We start from the raw sequence: 24996 nt of genomic DNA on the forward strand, positions 1-24996 counted from the left end.
TGGGGATGTTGACTTTGTGACACATTTTAATTGTTCACTCTCTGGACAGCTTTTAGGGAGGGAGCAAGTAGGAGTTATTGCCTTAGTCTACTCATAAACTTTGTAACTATTAATTTTCAGATCAGAAACATCTGCTCACATAATTTTATTCTCATCCAAGACTACAAAGTGAATCATATCCAACAAAGCCAGTCTTAAGGATGTGTAGTTTTCAGCCTTGTTATTGTGTGCCTTCAAGTTGTTTCTGACTTATGGAGACCCTATCACGAGGTTTTCTTGGCAAGATTTGCTCAGAGGGGGGTTGTCGCTACCTGCCTTTGAGGCTGAGAGTGTGTGACTTGCCCAAGATCACCCAGTGGGTTTGCATGGCTGAACAGGATTTTGAACCCTGGTTTCCCAGACTTCTAGTCCAACGCTCAAACCACTACACCATTCTTGCTCTGTTTTCAGTACTGCTTAGGAAAAAAAGAAGCCGGATATAAGGAATCACATTAGACAGAGGCTGCATCCACGCTATGGAAATAACTCAGTTTGACACCACCTTAACTGCCTTGGCTCAATGCTATGGAATTCTGGGAAGTGTAGTTTGCTCTGATGCCACAACAAACTGCACTTCCTAGAATTCCATAGCACTGAACCATGGCAGCTAAAGTGGTGCCAAACTGCATTGATCCTGTGATGCGAATGCAGCCATAGCAACATTCTGATGGTTTTCCCCTATAAAATACAGACTCTAATGATTTTCACAGCTGTTAAAGTGCACACACAGAGGGTGTTGATATATAATATGTTCCTGTTTAAATATTTGAAGAGATGTCATATTGAGGCTGGAGCAAACTTGTTTTCGGCTTCTCCAGAAAATAGGACCCAGACCAATGAGTTCAAACTACAGGAAAAGAGGTTGCACCTTAACCTTAGGAGGAACTTCCTGACAGAGAGCTGTTTGACAGTGGAGCACACTCCCTCAGAGAGCGGGGGAGTCTCCTTTGGAGGTTTTTAAACAGAGGCTGGCTGGCCATCTGTCAGGGCTGCTTTGATTCTGTCTTCCTGCATGGCAGAATGGGGTTGGGCTGGATGGCCTTTGTGCTCTCTTCCAACTCTATGATTTCCCCCAAAAATTATAAATGCAAAGGAGTATGTATTGTGGTTAGATTACTGTGTGAGTTCATGTCTATAGGCAGGAAGAAAGAAGAAAAGGAGAAAGGAGAAAGAAGCAAACTTTATTTATACTAGTATTTTTTAAAAAGTCTTAACACGTAGAACATTACCAGAAGATATCATACCCTCTTCTGTGCCAGTTGTATCATCCATGTTTTGAAAGATTTCTAGAACTTCTAAGAGACGTATTATTTACCCTCCCCCAAGCCTCACACCAAACCTAAGCCCTTATCAGATGAGTCTGGAACTGGGGGTCTTCAGCACTGGGCGGTTCGAATTCACGTTATTTCGCACAATACCATCATACCTGGGACCCCCTCCGAATTGGCATGATTCAAATTGGCCAATACGCATTCGCGCGAAGTGCATTCAGTGCAGAATGTTTTGTCACACCGGTGCTCAACATGAGGATTGGCCGATTCGTATCGGCCCCCTCGCACATGCTCAGTGGTGCCCTGCATGGGTTGTGACCTTAAACGCTTCCGGGGTGAAAGGGGAGGTCACGTCATGACAGCCCGGTAAACAGCTGGAGAGCCAGCTCATGCACATTAACAATCGCGATACAACGTGCCCTCTCTACATTCCTCTCTGTTTCCTCTCTACATTCCTGCTTGGTTTTAACGTTACCATGACCTTCCCTTGCAACAAATTAGCAATGCCCGGTTGTACGTGTGTGTGTGTGAGTGTGTGAATATGTATTCTGGGGGGGGGGGGGGAGGACCAGTTCCAGCGGCTGTCAAAGAGGCTGGATGGCCATCTAAGTAAATGGGGATGCTTTTTTCCTCCTCCTCCTCCCGGCTTGGGAGCCAGCATAAGCTGCATCCCAAGAAGGGAACAGGCGCGGGGCCGCTAGAATCGCGGCGATCACCGCCGTTCCAGCGGCCCCCGCGCCTCTTCCCTTCTTGGGATGCAGCCTATGCTGGCTCCCAAGCCGGGAGGAGGAGGAGGAGGCTGCCGGAACCACGATTCCAGCGGCCCCCCGCGCCTCTTCCCTTCTTGGGATGCAGCTTATGCTGGCTCCCAAGCCGGGAGGAGGAGGAGGAGGCCGCTGGAACCGCCCCCCCCCCCCGCTTCCCTGGAACCGGCAAGAGGAAAGACCCACCGGAAGTTAAAATTGGAATCTGGGGGTCTTGCGATGGAATTCAGGATTGGGTAGTCACACCAGAGCCATTCGCACTGAGATCGAACAGAGCCCCAATCCAGGATATTGCCAATCCCCTTATCAGCGCACTGGCCAACACGCTCCAAAAAGAGGAGCCAGTACTCATTCAGTTCGGCATCTCGCGCATTCACGTGAGTTCGGATTGGGCCATTCGAATGCTGGTATGATGGTATTGTGCGAAATAACGTGAATTCGAACCGCCCAGTGCTGAAGACCCCCAGTTCCAGACTCATCTGATAAGGGCTCTAATTAGGAATTCCTCTGAATAACTCCCACTGAAATAACAATATATCATTATTATTAGTAGTATGTCACCTTTCAACTATATCATCCATAGAAAAGTTTTGTTGTTGTTGTTGTTGTTGTTGTGTGCCTTCAAGTCATTTCCAACTTATGGTGACCCTAAGGCAAACCTATCATGGGCAAGATTTGTTCAGAGGAGGTATACCACTGCCTTGTCCTGAGGCTGAGAGAGTGTAACTTGACAATGCTGAAAAGACTTACCGCCAATTAAAAACAATGCAAGAAACATAATGGGCTATAATCTGCTGTGGGGTGCATTCATTTCACTGGGGTATGTGCAAGAGAACTTTCCACAGGGTAATTTGGGTCTACCACTACTACTTAGGCCTACAACAACTCCCATTGCATGCTGGTGATTTAGTTTCAGATACTCTGATGAAACTCTAGTTCAGGTAATGGAAGATGGGATACCTAATGGAATATATTACAGGCTGCACACACACGGTAGAAATAACCCGGTTTGGCATCGCTTTTAAACATTCTGGCTCAAGGCTATGGAATTCTGGGAGTTGGAGTTTGTTGTGGGGACCAGGGTGGAGCAGAGCTCCGCTCTGGGCCCCACAACAAACTCCAATTCCCAGAATTCCATAGCCTTGAGCCAGAAAGAGTTAAAGCGGTGTCAAACCAGGTTATTTCTCCATTGTGAATGCAGCCATAGTGAGCAACTTAGAAGTGCCTTTTCGCCCCCAGTTAAGTGTTATGAAAGGGTGTAACGATGAAAGGAGACGCACAGGCTTCAAGCCACATAAGAGCTCTAGTTCTCTTTATACGGTACAGAGCGACTGCTGTGGAGAGTGATGTGAAAGAGAAGGGCCTATTATGTCCCTGAGCCAGGGCTTATTGTGGTTTATAGGTTGCCAGGGCAACGCACTGCGCCGCCATGCTCTCCCATCCCCCTCCCCCCTCTTCCCTCTGCTGCCGCGAGACCTTCCTCGCTGCTCTTTCAGCTGCCACTCCTTTGTTGCCACGGGCGCTGGAGCAGAAAGAGCGGAGGGGAAAAAAAAGAAGTGTTTGTTTCTGATTGGGCCTCGCCGAGACTGGCTTATTAGCATATGAGGACGGCAGGACGCGAGCCGATTGGCTGAGGCTGGAGGTGAGGCTGTGGGGTGATCCCGGCATGAGGCTAACTGTGGGGCCGGAGCGCGCGCGAGAGAGATTGCTTCTGGGCGCCTGCGCGCGCCTGTGTCCTCTTTTGCCCCTTTGGCGGTTGGTCCTGGGGCTTCGCGCGCCGTCACGTGACCTCGCTTCAGCTCTTCCCTGGTAGAGCATGCGGGGTCGGCATGCCCATCTTGGCAAGGGCTGCTGTTCACGCATCTGAGGCGTGAAATGCCACCGGACGTCCTCCTCCTTGAACATAATACCCCGATTACTCGCCCCTCCCCCCTCCCCGGCCGCTGCTGTGGGAAACCGGGCAGACAGATTTGCCTCACCCAGAATGCACTCGTTTTTAAATACATTTTTATTGTTGAAAAAAGACACACACATATATATAACATACAAACATACAAATTAAAACAGAAACGCTTTACAAATAACGAAATTTTAAGTAGGTCATTTGATTGACTTCCCAATGTTAGATCCATTTGTGTTGACATTAACATATATTTCTGTTTAGGATTTCCAATTTTTTTTAATAAACATCTTTTTGAAGAGTTTCCTGAAATAAAGCTCTGTTATTGATCAAGTTATCAAAATATCCCGGTAACTCATCCCCCACTGCTGTGGGAAACCGGGCTGACAGATTTGCCTCACCCAGAATGAACTCTTGTTGTTGTTGTTGTGTGCCTTCAGGTTGTTTCCCACTTTAATGGCGACCCTAAGGAGAAACTATTATGCGGTTTTCTTGGCAACATTATTCAGAGGGGGTTTGCCATTGCCATCCTGTGAGGCTGAGAGAGTGTGACTTGCCCAAGATACAACTAACATAGCTGAGCAGGGATTCGAACCTTGCATTTCAGAGTAGTCAGCGCTCAGACCACTACACCACAGTAGTAGGGCTGTGTCCACACTGGAGAAATAACTCAGTCTGGCACCACTTTAACTCTTTTCTGGCTCAAGGCTATGGAATTCTGGGAGTTGGAGTTTGAGCCAGAAAAGAGTTAAAGCGGTGCCAAACTGGGTTATTTCTCCAGTGTGGACGCAGCCTAGCTCTCTGCAGTGTGGATGATGCCTTGGTTTCCCAAATAGAAACGCAGATGAAAAGGAGAGGCCTTACATACCACTGCTGTATCTAGAGAAAAGACAGGGCTATTTAAACTGGCTGGAGCTATGGCTTTTTTGTGGATTTTGTTTTATTTTGAAGTTATATTGGATATTGGTGGGGAGGGTCACCCTTGTCTCTGGAGAAATGGAAATAAAGGTGTTCCAAAAGGCTTTCCTTGTACTGGAGCGAATGTGTGAAGTGCAACAATTTGTTAACTTGTCTTAACGTATTTCTTCCATTTATAGCCCAACTTGGCAAGTCCACGGCACTGAAGATGGTCATAATGCCCACATTTGTCTTCTAAACAGCCCTGTGAGGCAATTAAGTTGAGAGAGAGTGCCTTGTAGAGCATTGTCCAGAGAGTCCTAGTGAAAATTTAGGCCCACATCTCTAGGAATCCCACTGATATCTTCTATTGCAACTGGTCTGCCAGGCGTGTTGTACTGCTTGATCAGTGGCCAGGGATTCTGGGAGCTGAAGCCGAAAACACAGAACTGTAGAGTTGAAAGGGACCCCAAAGGCTATCTAGTCCAAAGGCTATCCTTCTGCCATGCAGGAAGACACAATCAAAGCACTCCTGACAGATGATGATGATGTGATAATAATAATAATGATTCTTATCCACCTCTCCGCATGGATCAAGGAGGGGATCAACAACAAACAAATACCATCTGTCGGGATGCTTTGATTGAGATTTCCTGCATGGTAGGGGGTTGGACTGGATGGCCCTTGCAGTCTCTTCTAATTTTATGATTCTGTGATCAGTTAAAAACATATCAATTAAAAAGACAAGACACATACATATGATAGCCATCCAGCCTCTGTTTAAAAGCCTCCAAAGAAGGAGACTCCACCACAGAGGCAGCTATTCCATTGTCAAAGGGCTCTTTCTGTCAGGAAGTTCTTCCTAACATTAAGGTGGAATCTCTTGTAGCATCCTGGAGGACCGATGATTGAGAACCATCACATACTGAACTAAAAAACTTCCATGTAAACAGTACACAAAGGGATCTTGTAACACCTTTGAGGCTAACTGAGGGAAATAAGTTGAAGCATAAAGTTTTGTAGACTTAGGGTGCATCTACACTGTAGAAATATTGCATTTTGACACCAATTTAATTGCCATCCTGCATAATCCTGGGATTTGTAGTTTTGTGAGGCACATGTGCTCTTTGGCAGAGGAGGTGAAACACCTTGTACAACTACAAATCCCAGGATTCCAGAGGCTGGAGCTGCAGCACTTAAAGTGGTGTCAAACTGCATTGTTTCTACAGTGTAGATGTGCCCAGAGTCTACTTCCTCAGATGTAGCTTGTGCTACTTCTTTCACTCAGTTAATCTCAAAAGTGCTACAAGATCCTTTTGCATACTGATATTCCAGAGTAACGTGGCTATGCCTCTTTATTCTAGTACTTCCAAGTAAATAGACATAGATTTGAATCTGAATTTTAAATTATTTGTTGTGAAGTAAAACAAGAGATGCAGACATTTCCTTCTACACTCTTTCCCCTTCCTGCTACCACTATTTTTGACTACAGTAAACAGATCGACACCCTGCAACTACATCAAGGAAAGTACTGTATTAAGAATGAAATGTAAAGCACTAGAACTGAAGCCATATGGAGGGATATAGTGGAGTCTGGCTCTGAGTTAGTTTACAGCCCTGTTGGACTATGACTCTGGAGACCAGAGTTCAAATCCCCAGTTAACCATGGTATCCCACTGGATTGACCTTCAGCAAGTCACACCCTCTCAGCCTCAGAGGATGGGTACAGCAAATCTCCTCTGAATGAATCTTGCCAAGAAAACCCCACGATAGGGTCGCCGTAGGGTCGCCTTAAGTCAGAAACGACCTGAAGGCACGCAAAAATGCTCAAAACTCCAGGATGTGAAGTAAAAAGCTGTGAGTTTTTTGAGAGAGTCTGTCGTTCAGCTCTATTTTAAGATAACTCCCTCCGACAGATGCCAGGGATTTCTGCCTCTTGTGTGTTTTGGCAGCGATTGCTGGGAAATTTTGGATGCCGATTTCAAGGACCTCCTTCAGTTCTGCACTGATCTCGCTTCCCACAACCTCCTACCCCTTGGGTCTCAAACTTTTTACCCTTGGGATCCCCCTTTGCATATCCATGTGGACCTCTTCTTGCCTCATCCACTTGACTTAGTAGTACATGAATAAAAATACTTGTTTTCTTTAATGTGTGTGTTTTTCATTCTCACATTCATATCTTGGCACCACTTTAACTGCCATGGCTCTATTTATTTATTTGATCTCTGTCCTGCCTTTCTCCCTGAAAGGGACCCAAGGTGGCTCACAAATAAACATTCTAAAAATATCTTTAAAAATAAATAAAATAAAAATCTCATCTAAAAACAGTATAAAATTAATGACATTAAAACCACATTAAAACCATCCAGGATACTCGCCCTATACAACAATGCTATCTCGTTCTGCCAACTAGCTTTGTGGAGACATTTAGTCTTCTTTCATCAGAGAGCTCTAGTGCCACCACAGACTACCATTCCCAGAACACACAGCACTGAACCATGGCAGTTAAAGCGGGGTCAAACTGGGTTATCTATGCAGTGTGGATGCTGACTTTATAGGAATAGAAACGTCACAACTAATTCCCAGAATTCCCTAGCTAATTCCCAAGGTTCCCTACCATTCCAGTGGGGATTTCCAAGCATTGAGCCAAGGCAGATAAAGCAGGGTCAATCCGGATCATTTCTGCAGTGTGTGGACACTGACTTAGCAGGAATAGAAACACCACAACAAACTCCCAGCATTCCCTAGCTAATTCCTAACGTAGGTCAAAAACACACTGCAAAACTAATCCAGTTTGAGACCACTTTAACTGCCTTGGCTGGCTCAATGCTAGGGAACTGTGGGAACTGTAGTTTTGAGGAGACATTTAGCTTTCTCTGTCAGAGAGAGAGAGAGAGAGAGAGCGAGCTCTGGTGCCACAATAAACTCCAGTTCCCAGGATTCCCTAACACACTGAACCAGGTCAAGTTAAAGCGGTCTCAGAATGGACTCATTTCTGCAGTGTGTTTTGGAACTAATCCCCTAATTCCCTTCCATTCGCAGGTTTCCCAAGCATTATTGAGCCAAGGCTGTTAAAGCCGGGTCAACCCGGATCATTTCTGCAGTGTGTGGATGCAGACTTAAGACGGTTCAACAACAAAAGCCATGCATAGGTATGGATTGTGGCAGCCAAGGCCTCTTCCATCCCATCCAGGGGGAGATGCAGGATTGAGAAGGCCTAGAAGGGAGAGGATGCTGCTGCTGCGTTGAATCCCTGCGTCTCCTCCTCGTTCCTTGGGATGCCCTCCTCTTTGCCTGGAGGAAGGGGGAGTGCCAGAGAAGCCGGTGTCAGATGTGGAGAGACGCCTCCTCCTCCTCCCCCGCCTCCTCGCCTCACTGCAAGGGGGTGGCCCTTGGAAACACCTCTCCTTTTAACATACAGGCTATAAATACGGCTCGGAGCATGGGAGCCCGGCGAGAGGAGGAGGCGGAGGACCAGGCAGCCCTGGCAGCGGAGGGTAAGTGAGGGAGGCCCAGGAGCCCTGCATTGCATCCTCTCCAACCAGCCAGGCTTGGGCTTTCCCTTCCCTGCTTGGAAGGAAGGCACCGAGGGCACCAGAGGCATCCTCCTTTTCCAGGGCATGCCTTCCCTTTCATTGCCTTCTTTCTGCCCAGGAGGAATCCCCCAAAACGCCTTCCATTTGGACCATGGATTTACAAGGATAGGAGTGCTTAAAATTCCTCCATTTTGCTTGGTCCTCCTGGGCGGCGAGGAGGAGGAGGAGGAGGAGGACATCTGGCCTGCATCCATACTGGAGAAATAACCCGGTTTGGCACCGCTTTTAAGCCTTGGGCCCCATAACAAACTCCAACTACCAGAATTCCATAGACGTGAGCCAGACAAAGAGTTAAAGCGGTGCCAAACCGGGTTATCTCTCCAGTGAGGATGCAGCCTTGGAAAGAAAGAGAGTTCTGGGAAGCACCCCCCCCCCCCAAAAGAGAACCACGATAAAGTCGGGCTTTCCCCTCTCCATTTTGGGTGGAGTCTGTTGTCTCAGTGCTTTTTGCCATGGAAGTGTGGGGTGTGCCTGTCCCTTGTGGGGTGGGAAAGGCTTTGAAACCGGCTAAAAGGGGAGGAGGTATCAGTGGGTCACTGGGCTGGGAAGAAAGGAGGACAGTCCAGAAAAAGGGAGGAGATGATGCCCAAAGAGAAACTGAAAAAGGCACTCATATGGCTTCCATCAAAAAGGAGGGCCTTTGGGGGAATTTGGACAGAAGGTGGGAGTGTAGGGCAGGTCCTGGAAAAGGAGGACGCCTGTGGGCTAGGGAAGGTTTTTGAAGCCGGCTAAAAGAGGCAGTGGGTGGGTGAGTGAGAGGAGAGGGGTTTCAATGGGCTTGTTGTTTGTGGGGTGGCTGGGTTTCTGAGCTCAGCTTCATCTGGGAGGAACCTGGGAGCCCTCCCAGCCCTTCCTTCTTTTCCCTTCATGGCTGCCAGAAAAGCAGTATTCTCCTCATCCTCCTTTCAGTGCCAAAACAACGCCGGCTCGGAGGGTTTTGTTTAAAGAAGGAGTCTGTGGGGAGGTTGCTTTCTTTTTTGAAGGGAGGTCAAAGAAGCTGGTTTTTCACCGCCATCTTTTGTTCTTTTTTTGCAGAGGCACACCAGCGGTCTTTTGCAATTGAGGAGGAGCGGAGAAGGAAGGGGAAATGAGCATAATAAGACTGTAATAATAGCAATATTTTTTTAAACAGTCCATCTGTGAAGTGAGGTGAAGAAGAAGGAGGAAAACAATCCAAGGGGGCAAAAAAACCACCCCATTTTTGAAGAAGGAAAAAAGATATCAATCTGTGAAGAAGAGGAAGTGAAGGGAAATATATATATATATATATATCAACTTATATCAGTCTGTGAGACTTGGGAAGCTCTGAATCAATAGCTCACCCTTTGGAGGGAGGAATAGCCGGATCCACTTTCTTGCTTTCCTGCTTTGCTAGAGAAACAGAGAAGCAAAATAAAAGGAGAGGAGGAGAAAAGCTCGTGTATGTGTATCCTCCCTGGGCGTGCTTCCTTCCTTCCTTCCTTGCTTGCTTGGTAGCGTTGCTCCTTCGCCTCCCATCCTCTTGCAAAGCCGCCAGACCGGTTCCCCGCCAGGATGATGCAAATCTGCGACTCCTACAGCCAAAAGCACTCCCTCTTCAATGCCATGAACCGCTTCATCGGGGCAGTGAACAACATGGACCAGACAGTGATGGTGCCCAGCCTCCTCCGAGATGTCCCCCTTTTGCTGGAGGAGCTGGACTCAGGCGGCGTTGGCGGAGGAGGGGGCGGCGTTGGGGAGAGGGAAGCCCCCTTGGCCCCCAATGGGGCTGCCTATTGCTCCTGCCGGGACATGTACAGCCACTATGTCCTCCTCAAGTCCATCCGCAATGACATCGAGTGGGGGGTCTTGCAGCCGGCCAGTGAGGAGGCGGCTGGGCGCAAGAAGGACAAGCTGGGTGGGGGTCCCGGGGCTGTGGACCTCACCCGGGGGATCCCCGAGGACCAGGAGGTTGAGGAGGACCTGGAGAAGCAGTTCCACTACCACTTGAGCGGACTCCACACGGTCCTCTCCAAACTCACCCGCAAGGCCAACGTGCTCACCAACCGATACAAGCAGGAGATTGGGGTCAGCACCTGGGGCCACTGAACCACTGCCAGGGAGGGGAGGGCATTACTAGGGGGGGAAAGACTTGCCCTCCTGCTCTCCTCCCTGCCTGCTTGCCACCCTCTTGAGGGAGTCAGGAAGAGTGGTGGGGGGAAGGAGGAGGAGTTAGGGAAGGGCTAGGGGGAAATGTTAGCAACTGAGAGGTGTGTGTTTGTGTGAATGAATGGATTGTGCATATGTCTGTGTATATGGGGAGGGGGCTGCTATTCTGTGATCTGGAAGAAGGAATTAGGGTGGAGAAGACCATTGCAATAAGGTCAGTTGTGAGATTCAGAGAGTGAGTCAAAATGATGTGACTCCAGGAGCATGGGATACAAAGAGGACATTATTTTTTTCATGCTAAACACATCCTGTGGCATTTTGCTGTTGGCAGCTGTGGATGTTCAGGGAGAGGCAGGGCGATGCGCTCTGCCAAAGTGTAAGTGAGCATAATTAGGTGGCCAAGGGTAAAGAGAGCAGATTTTGAGGACACTGGTATGGCACCGTATGATGTGCAGATGCCCTGAAAGAGTGTGGTTGTAGTCACTGGAAAGCTGTGCACATGCGTGTGGTAGTGGCGGCGGCGGCAATAGTAGTGGCAATTGCATCACTCTTCCTGTTTTTGCACTACTTTTGTAATATTAATATGTATGTATATAAAGCCCAAGAATTACCTTCTCTGCATGCTCTTAGAACTGTAGGGTTCTTGTTTTTTATCAACGCACAAAGATGAACATTCATCAATACAAGTTAAAACCCTTTTTCTTTTTTACAAGGAGGGTGAACAGTTTTTGTTCCTCCTTAAATAAAGGCACTTTCCCTATTATGTACAACTGGTTAATATGAATCTGCAACTGTGCCACTGAAGAACTATTTATATTTTGTTGCAGAGGATGGAACCAGTTCTCTAATATGTATCCATGCTTCAATGGAAGGGGAGAGGGTCTCACTGTTGTACATGCATTGAGAATTATTTAAAACTTTTTTTATCCAGATGTAGAGTATATTCTAAAATAAAACAGCAAATATATTGACTGAAATGGATGTAGCTGTTTTTATACTGTGCCTCTACTTGAATTAAATGGTAACATTTACAATACACAGATTATAGACATGATGCAATTTTTCAAGCCATTGTGAAAAGAAGGGCTTCATCCACTCCAATACAGGAGCAGTATTTGCAGGAGTAACAGCTCTGCGTTCCTCACTTGCTCCTTCTCCCTGTGAGACTGCCACTATGTCTTTTTTTTTTACTGTTTTATTAGTACATGTATATATTACCTTTCTTTCATTTGCCATGGAATTCAAGATGATGTGTCAGGGGACATCCCAGGCATTATCCATATCCAGACCTGCTGTGCCTCAGCAAAATGGCAACGACATGCTTACTCAGGCCATCCCCTCTCCTGTATGAAGGGCTGTGAACTTAGTTCAGTTATGCCCTTTGGGAATCCCACCATGTATGGCTGCTACACCCCTGGGAGATTGAAATGAGTTTACTGAGTATAATCCAGCATGTTTTTTAAAAAATGTAAATGACAATTTATCCACATGTATGGCTGCTGTGCCCATGGTAAACTGGGTATGGGAAAAGTAAATGTCACTTATTTATAGTACAAGCTCATAAAAGCAGTTCAAAGTGATGCTTTTAAAATAACATATACAGGTACTTAAAAGACAAAGTACCTCAACAAAGTGCTGCTCCCACCCCCACGCAAGTCAGCAATTTGACCCAGTGCAAGATGTTTATACAGCATATGGATATACATCACAATATTTTTAAAAAGCAAATTATTTTTTTAAAATATGCCTTACAAGTAATCAGATTTAATTTACCAGAATTATACAAGTGATGTATTTTATTGGGGTGAGTGTTTTGGAATATTTCCATTTTGTGTAGGATTTTCTAATTTAAATCAGGATATGTTTTCTTAAGTTTTGTACTTGAAATAATGCTAAAATAGAAATTATATGAATAAGGACATACGTTTTCCTGTTATTTCTGAACACAAACATACATGCAGTCCAGTGTAACTGTATTAATACACAGCCTATTTAATCCACAATCCTCTTAAACCTTCTTTTCACAACTGAGTTGTTGATTGGTCCATTTCAAGGTTACAGTTAAAGCTTCAAATCTTGCACTTTTAAAACCAAAAATACCCTATAATGATGTAAACCCTTTAAACCCTTGTCCAGCCAGATTTTAAAAAAATTGCACTGAGTGCCTTAATCTGGAATATTTTTGGTTCCCAATGAGAATTGCAGTGTATTGCTTAATATGAAAAAGTCCCACATCCACAGGAGTGTTTGTGGATACAGAATCAAGGATATTTCCTCAGTACCCACATCCCCAGTTAGGAAATGCATGATCATCAGAGGTGGAGCATTTGTTCTGAGTAGCTGCCAGCCCTGGTTTTCTTTCTCTGCCCCTCCTTCTTCATTTCCTTTTCTCCAGAAAAAACAACAACCTGTAACCAACACAAATGCCACATATATACTGAGATAAATTAATTCCACCTATTTTTTTGTCTCAGATAACAAAACAAAATCAGCATCTGTACATGACTGTTAGCTGTTAAATTGGGGATGTGGTGGGTGTCAGGTGACAATGCAGTAATAAAAAGACTGCCTTGTAGGTATAGTTCTGTGTGAATTCTGCAACAAAATATGATTTTGGAGGACCAAAATGTCTCATTTGCCTGAAGAGGAATTAAGCTGCAAATGTATAAATACTTTAGACATTTGGTTATAAATATTTTCCTGTCTTCTGATTCAATAGCATGCTGAGGCCTATGAATTTCTCACTACTCTGGATTGCATTTTAAATTGCGAAGCGGGGGTGGGGAGAAATGTGAAAGACATAATCCATCCAAAGTTTAGCATTCATACTTGTGGGAAGGGTAAAACTTTTATTGTTTACTTTCAAAAATTCAGTTGTACATCTGTTTAAAAATATGATTTGAAATGAAATTTGCAATTAATTCAAGGAAAGTTGTTAAAGGTTTCTTTACAATTCCTTTAATAAGCTGCTTTTCATTTCATGGACACAGTAAGTCTCAAACTTCTTGGCATCTACTAGAAGCTAGAGGCTTAAGCACAACACCTAGAGGACACCTGTTGAGTCAATTGCTGATAGGTCCACTCATAAAATCTCATTTATTAAACAGGTCTATTCTAATTGGGACTAACAGACATATACCGACAAAATAACAAAGCACTGGGATTCAGGAGATTGTGTAATGTATGTCATCTGGATTTTGGTACTCTTTAATTGACATTCTCAGTGGGCATCCAGGATCATGTGAAGCAGTTCTATGTCCCTAGCCCAGGCTATGTAGTCAGTAATAAGTTTTCATGCATCTTATACCACAATGGTTCTCAGATTGTGGGATGTGACCCTGGGGGGGAGGGCATGAGAGTTGCACAAAAGGTGTATGAGAGAGACTTGGAGGCCCTGATCCCTCCTCCTCCTCTTCACAAACTTTTTACGTGTAAAATTTACACATGTGTTGAATTAAATATTGAATTTACTTAAATAAAGCTGTTCTAATTTGAATGATGTTATTTCCTTATAACATTTTAAAAAATGAATACACACGAGAGTGTGAATGAAAATACATGCAGTAAATAAAATATTTTTATTCATATACTATCTCAAGTGGTGGGGAGATGTCTTCATGTTGATTTAAAGAGGGGTCTGAAGGGTAAAAAGGTTCAGTACCACCATTACAGCAAAAAACAAACAAACTGTAAAGCACACTAGTTCCATTGTCTTATTTGAAAGTTCTCCCCAAAACATAGCTAAGCCTCTGGAGAGCTTTTTAAGTTTATTATAAAACATATTTACAGTAGTAGTCACCTTTCACCTCAGCCCTTCCCAAGGATCCCAAAGCAACATACAAGTCCAGACATATAAAACAGTGGTTTTTTTTAGTTCTTGCTTTATAAAATAGATGGTTTATAGGCACTCGAATGAGTGAGACTGCCACTCTTGTGTGTTCAAATGTACCTTGCTTTGTGACGCTTGAAACAGTCAGTCCAGTCCAGTGGTTTGAATGCTGGACTAGGACTTGGGGAGATGAGGGTTTGAATCCCTGATTGGCCCTGGAACCCAAGGGGGTGGCCATGGTCATGTCACATACTCTCACTCAGGCAGTGCCAAATATCTGAATAAATATTGCCAAGAAAACCGTATGATACAGTCATGGTAAGTCAGAGGTAATGGCAAGGAACATAACACCAGACCTGAACTAGGCCCCAGAAGCTGACATTCTAGATCCAGTTTTCTGGGTGTAAGTTCTATTGAATCCAATGGGACTTACTGCTGAGTAGACATAACTGTGCTAATAACCATTTAAAGAATTCCACTACTAGACACAATAGTGTAGCAAATATTTCATATTGTATATGTAACCTTCACATTAGCTAGAGACAAAAATGGGGTATGCAAACTGGTTCCCATACTTTTTGCTGGTAAGCCACCATCAGTTGAAACACCTCCTTTAGCCCTTTCCTCACCTGTTAACTCAGAGATTAGAAACGTGTTGCTGCTTTGTTCTTTTTGCCCTTGTCACTCACTTTTCACAGGGACATTGTAGTTTTGCTTGGGAGGAAACCTAGACTAATCCTGCTCAGCAGTTGAGCCACCTGGAAATAGTTGTTTCTCAACAGCTGTACCCATTGTAGTCTCCAGGCACCCAAATTGAAGACACATAGACATGAGTGGGGGGAAAATTCCTGGCTTATTTGGGTATGCGGTCCTTTGAAAAGAAAGAAAAAAGAAGATGTATAACAAACGATAGAAAGTGGGTATAAACAGACAACCTGTTTATTCAAACATCTGATGAAAGAATGGGTTGTTTATGGTTTTGTTTATTAAAGTCTATAAAATATGCAACTAAGAATCACATTAAAAAACCATAACATAGGCAAATGCCTTTCTAGATTGCCTGGAGAGAATGGGATACCTGATAGGATCCTGTGAACTGATGTTCCATCTACACATACACAAAATAATGAGGGTGAAATCCATAATTGTCCAAAAGAAAAATACTAAAGAAATAACCTTTATTAGAAATAGTTGGAGCCCTCCTGGAGGCCCCAGCGAAGGCAACGGTCCTCCCAAGGGCCCGCTGCCGCCGTCGGACCCCTCCTGGAGGACCCCAGCGAAGGCAACGGGCCTCTGGGAGGCCCGCTGCCATCACAGGAGCCCTCCTGGAGGGCCCCAGCGATGGCAACTGGCCTCCCAGGGGCCCGCTGCCACCGTCAGAGCCCTCCTGGAGGGCCCCAGCAATGGCAATGGGCCTCCCAGAGCTCTGGTGCGGCTCCTGGAGCCCCGTTTCAGGACTCTGGAGGTTGCAGTGGGCCTCCCAGAGGCCGGGTGCGGCTGCTGGAGCCCCATTTCAGGGCTCCGGAAGCCGCAGCGGGCCTCTTAATGGGCGCCGCCGAAATCGGTGGCGATTTCGGCGGCAGGAGGAACCGGGGGCCGGCGGAAAGGTGCCCGCGGGCCGGATTCGGCCCGTGGGCCGGAGGTTGCCGACCCCTGGTCTAATCTAATGAAGAACTCTGAGGAATCATATTTGTTCTCATCTTAGCCATGCCTTTCCCTCTTCCCTCCATTGTTTTCCTGAGATTCTTTTTGATTATAAGCCCCTTTGGGCAGCAATCTGACATAGTTGTTGTTTTAAAGCACCATCAACTCAAATGGTGCTATATAACTAAACGAATAAAACCCTTTTCTAGAAAGCTATGTGCTTTCCTAAAGGTGTGATTTGTAGCCTTATGTAAATGGGGGATATGGTTTCTCAAACCTATGATGGAAAGTTCAAACAAAATTCCATCAAACAGTTATATCTTTATTGGCCAACTGAAATGAACAATATACTTGTTGCAAGCTTTCGAAGCTCCATGGCTTCTTCTTCAGGCAAGGTGTTACAAACAAAAGAGGAGAAATGCAATTGGAGATGTTAGATACCTATATTATATTGTTTCTGTCCTTAGTTAAAATGGTATGGGGAGGGTATCTTTTGCAGGCTGGCCCTTCCCCTTCTGGCCATGTGGCAACTGGGAGATTTTCAAAGTCCAGGGAATTTAAAATCCATTTGCATCTCAACAGGGACTCTTCTCTTACAATCCAGCATGTCTATTCCTATAAGGCCGCAAGCCTCTTTGTAGTAGAGAACAATGGATTTCTGAAGAAGTCTCCATGTTTTTGCATCAGGAATATTTTGGTAGGTGTAGAGGTAAAACATGACAATCCAATCCAAATTTAAGAAGAAGAAAAAAAAGGACCTTCAAGGGGAAGGGCCTGTTTTGTTTGTAACACCTTGCCTGAAGAAGCAGCCATGGATCTTCAAAAACATGCAACAAGTATATTGTGCATTTCGGTTGGCCAGTAAAGGTATCACTGTTTGGTGGAATTTTGTTTGAATTTTCTAAATGGCCAACAGAGCTACCCCTCCATGTTTTCTATGATAGAAACTATGGGTATTGCATTAACAGCCAGTTGCTGTTCATATGTACCTCAATACTCACCTCATTTCATTGGAGATAAAAGATAAATGGGATATTTAATGTTTAAAATGTTGCAGAGTCTGATCCCCCATGTTCTTTCTCATGCAGAGGCATTCAAAACATTAAAAAGAAGTTTAATATGAATTGGGGTTGGCAGCTAGCTAAATGGGACTCCTACTGTTTGCAGTTGGAGAATACCCACTGATCACAGATGGTTAGGGCTTGCCCAGGGAGCTGTTGGAGGCTCAAGTTTCTTTAAGCCCTTCAGAGACAATATGACAAATGAAAAATATTCTGAAAGTCAGAGGGAAGAATAACATAAAGCATCCCACTATCTCTAGTTACATTTCAGTCTCATAATAGCCTGCCAAAGCAGAAAATAAATGCAGACATCATTTAAAAAAGAGATTCTATTATCCAGGATAGATGCTGATTTTGGAAGTCTGTTTAAATGTGATGGTCCCACCTAGTGATTTGACAATCTAGTCTTAATGGTGTAAGTCCTCGTTCACAGAATGCCATGACCTGATTTCTCTTGATTCCCGAAACAGTCATCTGTGCACAGCCATAAATTATGCCTCAGATACAGGAATGTATGGATAGTGTGTGTGTCTGCTTTGACAAATAGGAGTGGAAGTAAAACAAAGAAATAAAAAAAATTCAAAGAGTATAAGGAAGGTCCATTTAGCTATGAGTCAAGTGTACTTTACTAGGCTTTACGGAGTATAGAAGTAGGTCTTATGCAGACAAAGGGTGGAGGGAGTGTAGAGTGCTCCTGTGCAAAGTTTCTGCCAGCCATGCTCTCTTTCAGATTACCCTATTCCAGTGGTTCTCAAGCTTTTTGCCTTTGTGACCCCCTTCACATCTACATGTGGACATTTTTTCCTTCCTCCATTCAATGTAGTAAATTAATGAAAAGGTTTTGTTTGTTTAATGTGCATATTTTCATTCATAAATCTATGAATATTCATGATATACAGGAATATATTCATGCAGCAGCACCCCATCCTGTGAACTAGGGCACTGATGGGATGGGGCAAAGAAAAAGCGGTGGCTCAGGATGAGCCCCACCAGAGGCCATGATCCAACAAGTTTCCCTGCTCTCCTCTTCCTCCTTCTCCACCTCTTTCAGGCAGAAGAGGCTGCTCCAAGTACCCTCCTTGTCTTCCTCTTTCCCTCCAGGAGAGAAAAGGTTTGGAAAGTGGAGGGGCCTCCAAGTCTCACCCTCTTGGGCATCCCACCCTACAGTCTGAGAGCCACTACTCTATTTTAGCCTCCCTTCACTTGGGGGCTCTTTCATATAATCCAGTTACAGTACTATGAGAGCCTTTTCATGCCACACAATTATAGTGCTATATGATTCTACTTTAACCACCATAGTTGCAATTTAAGGAATCCTAGTGTTGGTAGTTTGATGAGGCACAGGTTAAGAAACCCTTGCTAAACTGTAAATCCCAGGATTCCATAGGATATTGTCAAAGTAGTTAAAGTGGAACCATAGCATTATAATTGTGTGGTATGAAAGGTCCCATGGTTTCCCACTTCATCCAGTATTTAGGCAGCATTCTGTGGCTAACACATATATTAAGTTCTCTATGAATGATTTTGTAGCTTGGACCACTCTTTTTCCAAAGGATATTTTGAAGGGGTATTTCTGCAGACTTTAGAATCCCTCCAATCATGTTACGCCTCCCTCAAATTTGTACACATGCCATTTCAGCTACCCAAGAGCTACTACTTGATCATTCAATTCACTATACGTTGGATGCAAGTTTATTCTAATTCTTTCTCCCTACTGCATGAGAAGCCATGAGAAAGACAGTCAGAATGAATCAAGAAATGAAGAGACTGACAAGATATAGAGAAAAATAGGAGAAGGAGAAGAAAAGAAAAATAGCTTTCTGTTATGACAGTTGAGGACAGAGTTTCCCTGTATAGCTGGCAAGTTGAGAACCCACTCCCCTGATTATGACAATTAATTCTGTGTGGCATACTAGGGGATAGTATGATACAGCTTTCCCAGGACATTGACTGAAGATGCATTTGCAACATCCCTGAGATGGGCTGACACTATGGATCACACCAGAATCGAGAAACATCGTGTAACAGTGAAAATTATTACAAAATCTGGTGATGAAAAACAGGATTTTCTAGGTTCAGTGAATCTTGAAGCCATGGTGCAAAAGGATTGCTGGATGTAGTTGACAATGTCTGCCTGCAACAACATTGTATGATCCAAAGCAGCTACACATACCTTCATTCTATATCCTCCATGGTCACCAATACAACAGTCAGGTAGTTCATCCTCTAATATAAGTATACACAAGTTAAAGAAGTAGATGTTGCTGCTTTAACAGAAAATCTGGTACTAGAGGCAGAAATAACATGGAAAGAACAGGGATAGGTTCCTACACTCCAAGAAAAGGGAAAAAAGAAAAGAAAAGAAAAAGTAGTTCAACATGTTTCAGCCAACTTTTGATTCAAAACTAATAATATGCACATTTGAAATAAAACAGGCCTGGAAAGCCTTGCATAAGTAAACAAAAATATTCTGAACATTAAAAAAAACTTGAATGTTTCTTCCAAAATCCACCCAGGGATTTTTTGTTTTGTTTACACCAGCCTCTTTTCATATGATTTCCATGTTGCTGGCCAGACTTACAGATCTATATTTACTTTTAACATGCTGGGGGAAGCTGGTGAGGAAAATTCATCTGCTTTCTCCCTTTACCTCTTGCATGCTCAGTAGGGGATTTTGCAGGCAGCCGGTGTTTACCTTGCCTCTTGTAGGCAGGCAAACATAGCTATGGTAGGACTGGCTAGGGTGAAATCTTATTTTTTTCCCCTCAGCTCAAATTTTATTGTATGATTTACTGCAGACATACCACTCCAGCCTGAGTATGAAAGTCTCCAGCCTCCCTTCACCATCCTCCCAAAGCCAAATGCTGCTAAAAACCTCTAGCTAGACAGAGAACAAGGAGGCAGAGTAGGAGTAAAAAGGTTTGTCAAAATATTTTTGTTAGAGGTTTTGTTAGTGAAGGTATGCCTCTTTACTTTTAATATGTTTATAAAGACTGAAAGGTCACTAGACATTTTTAAATTTCTATCTCCTTATCTTTTCCCCATTGTTTTAAAAAGACTTGTTCCTGATTAAAGCACTTGCCACTTGCACAAAGGCCTATTTCATACTGCATATTTTATTTTCCTTCTACACAAAACCTGCCTGGCTACACATTAGAATAATGCATGGTTGGAGGTGCATAATACTGGCAATTTGTCAATGCACAGAAGGCAGTTATGAACATTCCTGCAAAAGTACAGTCTAGAAGCATTTGAAGTGTTAGCAGGTCTGAAAGCAACCCCTAGCAATAGGTTTGTCTGTTCTTCATCTCTCCGTCTTTAGCTACGGCAATACAATAGTGCCATTGAAAAGATTATCATATCACAAGGAGAGGATTATAGCTGTGCGTGAAGACTCTGCAGCAGGAAAAGCAGAAGAATTTCCAGCATGCACTGATAATGGAGACAGTTGAAATGATAGAACAGGTATACAGATACATTATTTATTTATTACATTCACTCATTCTTTCTCTAGAGAGCTCAGTCTGTTATTCGCTCACCATCTTATCCTAAGAATAACCCTGAAACAGGTGAGGCCGAATGATAGTTACTGTCCAAGGTTATCTAGTGCATGGCAGATTATATCCAAAGGAATACTTGGTGAAAAAAATAGAAGAGGTGCCTTTGTTTCACCATTGGTAATGTAATGCAGCTGCTCACACAGTGAGAATAAAAGCCTTGGATTTGGCACTTGTGAGATGATGACAATGGAGTTTTCACAAGTGGGAGTAATATTCATTTAGAAAATGAAGCCACTAGATACGACCTGGTGTGACTGTGTATGGATTTTAAATTGGGCCTCCTTGATCCTAACCTGCTGTTCAAGGCACTGCAGATCTTAGAGAAGTTATCTTTGGGATTACAAATCCCAGAACATCCAACCAGCATGGCCATTGCTCATGCTGGCTGGTGGGTTCTGGAAATTATAGTCTAAAAGGTGACATTTCAAAATTCTGATTACAAATATTCTGATTACAAATTGCAGATTATATATGTATGCATTACTTATAGATTTGTTTTCAAATTATTTTCAGATCATATTTGCAAAGATTCTTTCTCCAGTCAGAAACACTACCTCTTTCAAATTAATTTGGTTTACTAAGGTAAATTGGCTTCAAAAATGTGAAAAGAATAATGAATAAAAGAAGTTGTTGAGGACACCTGCAAGTCATTCCCGTGACTCAGATGCTAATATTAGCTAGATTAGATAGAGTAGGATGTTGAGCTTAGCAAACCTGTGATATCATGTGGGCAGACTTGTAATTAAATCCTTTCAACATTCTGAGCCAGCCAAAGATCTGAAAATAAAAAAATCTCAAGATGCATGCATCTCAGGAAAACCTTGAAGATATGTAGAAACTTCTCTCTCAACATTTCTTATTGAATGTCTCACAAATGTATTTGGAAAACTTGTCAAAAGTGCTTTGCCAAATAGATTTATGGAAAATTAAGAAGATATTGCACTGGGCTATTTTCAGATTACATTTTCAGTGATTGTGAACTGATTTCCTAAAAAAATATTACTGTGTAATCCTGTGCATGCCTATTATGTACCTTCAAGTTGTTACTGATTTATCGGAACCCTAAAGTGAATCTATCATTGGGTTTTCTTGGCAGGATTTGTTCAGAATAGGTTTGTCATTACTTATCTCTGAAGTTGAGAGTGTGTGACTGGCGCAAGGCCATCCAGCTGGTTTTCATGGCCCATCAGGGATTTGAATATAAACTGTGGCGCAGTACATACCACCCCGAAACGGTGGGCTGGAGGCGCTGATTTTTCATCTGGAGGGATGCCGCAGCAGCCAAACTGCATGGCATCCCTGGGCAGCAAAAGAACCCAGAAAAACTGGGTTCCTTTTTTGTGCCCGGCACATGTCACAAGTGCGCCATTGGCGCACTCGTGATATACGCAACGCACAGAGACATCTATATGCTGCATGTCACTTATGTCATCATGGTGGTGCCCATGTGGACGAGACACCACCATGATGTCGCCATCGTGACATGCTAGGACTCAGGAGCGTGCGGTTACTGCGCATTTCCAAACCCTAGTATCAGCAGTGGCGTGCCGCTTCGAGCCCGTCTGTCCTGGGTCGATATTAAGAAATTGATTGGTCAGAAACTTGCAAGAGATTTCAGTATCAAAACATACTCTTGCTGCATCTCCATAGCAGAAATAATCCACTTTGACACCACTTAAACTGCCATGACTCAGTACTATGGGACTCTGAGATCTGTAGTTTTGTGAAACATTTAGCCTTCTCTGTCAGCTCTAGTGCCACGACAAACTACAGTTTGCAGAATTGCATTGCATTGGTGTTTATCACATGGAGATTTTGGAGATTTTGCAGCTCAAATCCGGGGTGACTGTGGGTCCAACGATGTGGATTCACGTCATAACGTGAATGTGTTTTCAGACGAGATTCCTTTCTATAGGCTCTCCTTCCGTGGCACTTCCGCAGTGATTCCAAAGTGACTCCTCATTTTGGTGAAATTGGAAAAAAAGTGAATTCACAGAATTCGCTTTCAAGCTCATTTCGATTTCACTTCGAATTGGCCTAGTGTGGAAGATCACTCTAATGTCACCCCCCTTGACCCCCTGCATCCTGCTCCTTCATGCCCCTCCTCCTCCTTCATGCCATCTTGTCCTCTCTGCCACCTATTCCATAATCCCCTGACTGTTCCTGCATCCCCATCTCATTCTCTCTGCAACCCTGCCACCCCTCCCATCATCCCCTGACTGCTCCTTCACCCCGATGAAGGATGACAGCTAAGGAGGGGGCAGGGAAGGAGGACAGTCATTAAAAGCATCACAACAGGCTATAGTTGGCTCTAATAAAGGGTCCAGGGTGTCTGGGGTTTGTGTTAATTCCCTAACCACCCTGAACAGTTCTGCTGGGCGAGACTCTGCTGATGCAATCCATGCAGCACAGAACGAATTCACATTACAAATTATGTGAATGATTTTATCCTGTGCTGTCAAAACAAGACAGATAGTGAAGAGATAATCCAAATTTCAAGAAAGAGGTAGGCATTTTTTGGGGGGGAGGGGGGAGACATCTCACATTATCTTGGAGTACAAATAGAATGACTAGTGATGGAAGCTTCTTTTTTAAAAAACAGAAGATAATAGATCTTCTGGAATGCCTTAGTCAAAAAGATGCTAAAGTCATGTTAACCCAAATGGAAGTGGGTTTCTTAAGAAATACTGAAAAATCTCATTGCAGTGGGTAGATATTTAAAAGAAACTGCAGATTAGAAAATGATGCTACTAACCAATGCAGTTAATAGACTACACAGATGCAGACTGGACTAGAGACTTAGTGGACAGAAAGTCAATCAGTGGGAGCCTGATTTTCTATGGTAGAGGAGGCATAAAGTGGTCTCTCTTTATGGTCTCTCAGAGTCTTAGGGGCTGGACAGATGGGGGGGGGGAGCGGACAGAGGCCGCCCCTTTATCCCCCGCATCGTTACCATGGCAACCACACGGCGCCAGCAACAATGCACTCCAAAAAGGAGCCGCGAACTGTAGCTCCTTTCTGCACTGCAGCCAAGGCACCATCAGCACCCTGGAGCGGTGCGGTGACGTCTCTTGTGTGCCATGCCATTTAGAGATGGTGCGTGCACTGTCTAAATATGTGCACACCCAAAGTGGCACCAGGAGAGTGCGGAGCATGCGGACGTTCCATGCTCCCCAGCCCTAATTTTGGCCCTAGACCTTAGTCCACTACTCAAAGCACTATCCCACTCTGGCTCTTCAAATGTAGTTATTTGCTTTAAATCACCTAGTGGGCAACCAGGTGTCACCAGACATATCCCATGTCCAAACCAAGAGGTGAGTCAGAAGGGGGGCAGGTTTATTCACATGCCTCTTTTTGCAATGTCTAAAAGGGGTATTAACATAACCAGGCAGCGTAAGTCACGAGCAGGATTCTGACCCCCGTTGTATCATATTTTTGCAAGCATGTGGCATTTGCAGCCATCCTCTTCAAAACTGTAGTCACATAGGTTTTTTTTTTTTTTTGAAAAAACTATGAAAAAGATGTTGATCTACACTAATCTGCATGATTCTTTATCTATAGATAAATCAAATGCCAATCTAATGTTTAGATATGCAAATGAAAGCAGAAAAAACCCCGAAAAAGCCCCTAGAGTCAACGCAACATTTTAAAGGTTTGATATAGTTTTTTTGCAAGCTCTATTTGAACTCAAAGTAGCAAGTCACAGCCCTTATGATTTCTTGTATGGGCATTTGTTCTAGATAACTGTAAAATAGGATGCCATTTCCTTATTCAGCCTAACCTATGGCTTTTGGCCAAAATAACTGCTTCAAATAATGCTGGTTGCAGTGAAGCAGTGAATCCTGTTCAACTAGTTAAAAAGGAGGATGACATAGGATCCTTTCAGACAATTGTTGTACTGTGATTCCACATTTACTATTTCCAATGAGTCAGGATCCTGAAGTTTGTAGTTTGTGGTGTTCTCAGGCAGAGAATTCTAAATACTTCTCCCTAAACTGTAAATCCCAGAATTCCATAGGATGTTGCCTAGGCAGTTAGTCTGGAATCATAGTGATATAGGCGGGTTACAGACCGCCAAAAAATACGTATGGAATACGTATTAGGGTTAGGAAGGGGCGGTGCTTCCGCACCCCCCTAACCCTAGTACGTATTCCATACGTACAACATGGCGGCGCCCCTTCCACATGGGGGCTGCCATGTTTACGTATCGGATGCATAGCTCCATTTTGGAGCTCCTTTTTTGCTCCGCGCGGGAGCCGCGCGGTGTGCCTGCTGCAGCTCCCGCACAGAGCAAACAGCGGCGGTGGC

The 24996-nt window shown here is 44.1% G+C and overlaps 1 protein-coding gene across 3 annotated transcripts; it reads left to right on the forward strand.

Moving 5' to 3' along the window:
- The first annotated feature begins 4110 nt into the window (after nt 1-4110).
- On the forward strand, nt 4111-14090 carry MID1IP1 (MID1 interacting protein 1). Of its 3 annotated transcripts, XM_089511838.1 has the most exons (3): nt 4111-4169; nt 7914-8023; nt 9503-14090. In XM_089511838.1, exon 3 carries the CDS (start codon nt 10001-10003, stop codon nt 10532-10534), a length of 534 nt encoding a protein of 177 aa, XP_089367964.1. In that variant the 5' UTR covers nt 4111-4169; nt 7914-8023; nt 9503-10000; the 3' UTR covers nt 10535-14090. The 3 variants fall into 3 exon arrangements, with proteins under 3 accessions (XP_089367964.1, XP_089367965.1, XP_089367963.1); XM_089511839.1 differs by lacking the exon at nt 4111-4169 and having other exon boundaries at nt 7872-8023; XM_089511837.1 differs by lacking the exons at nt 4111-4169; nt 7914-8023 and adding an exon at nt 8131-8368.
- The last annotated feature ends 10906 nt before the right edge of the window (nt 14091-24996 follow it).

This window comes from Sceloporus occidentalis, unplaced genomic scaffold, assembly GCF_023333645.1.
Source record: "Sceloporus occidentalis isolate IW3139 unplaced genomic scaffold, rSceOcc1.0.p SCAF_2, whole genome shotgun sequence".
NCBI classification, from domain to species: Eukaryota; Metazoa; Chordata; class Lepidosauria; order Squamata; family Phrynosomatidae; genus Sceloporus; species Sceloporus occidentalis.

What these genes read in the sequence shown, in the direction of transcription:
- MID1IP1 (XM_089511838.1), top strand. Translation starts at nt 10,001, where the DNA reads ATGATGCAAATCTGCGACTCCTACAGCCAAAAGCACTCCCTCTTCAAT.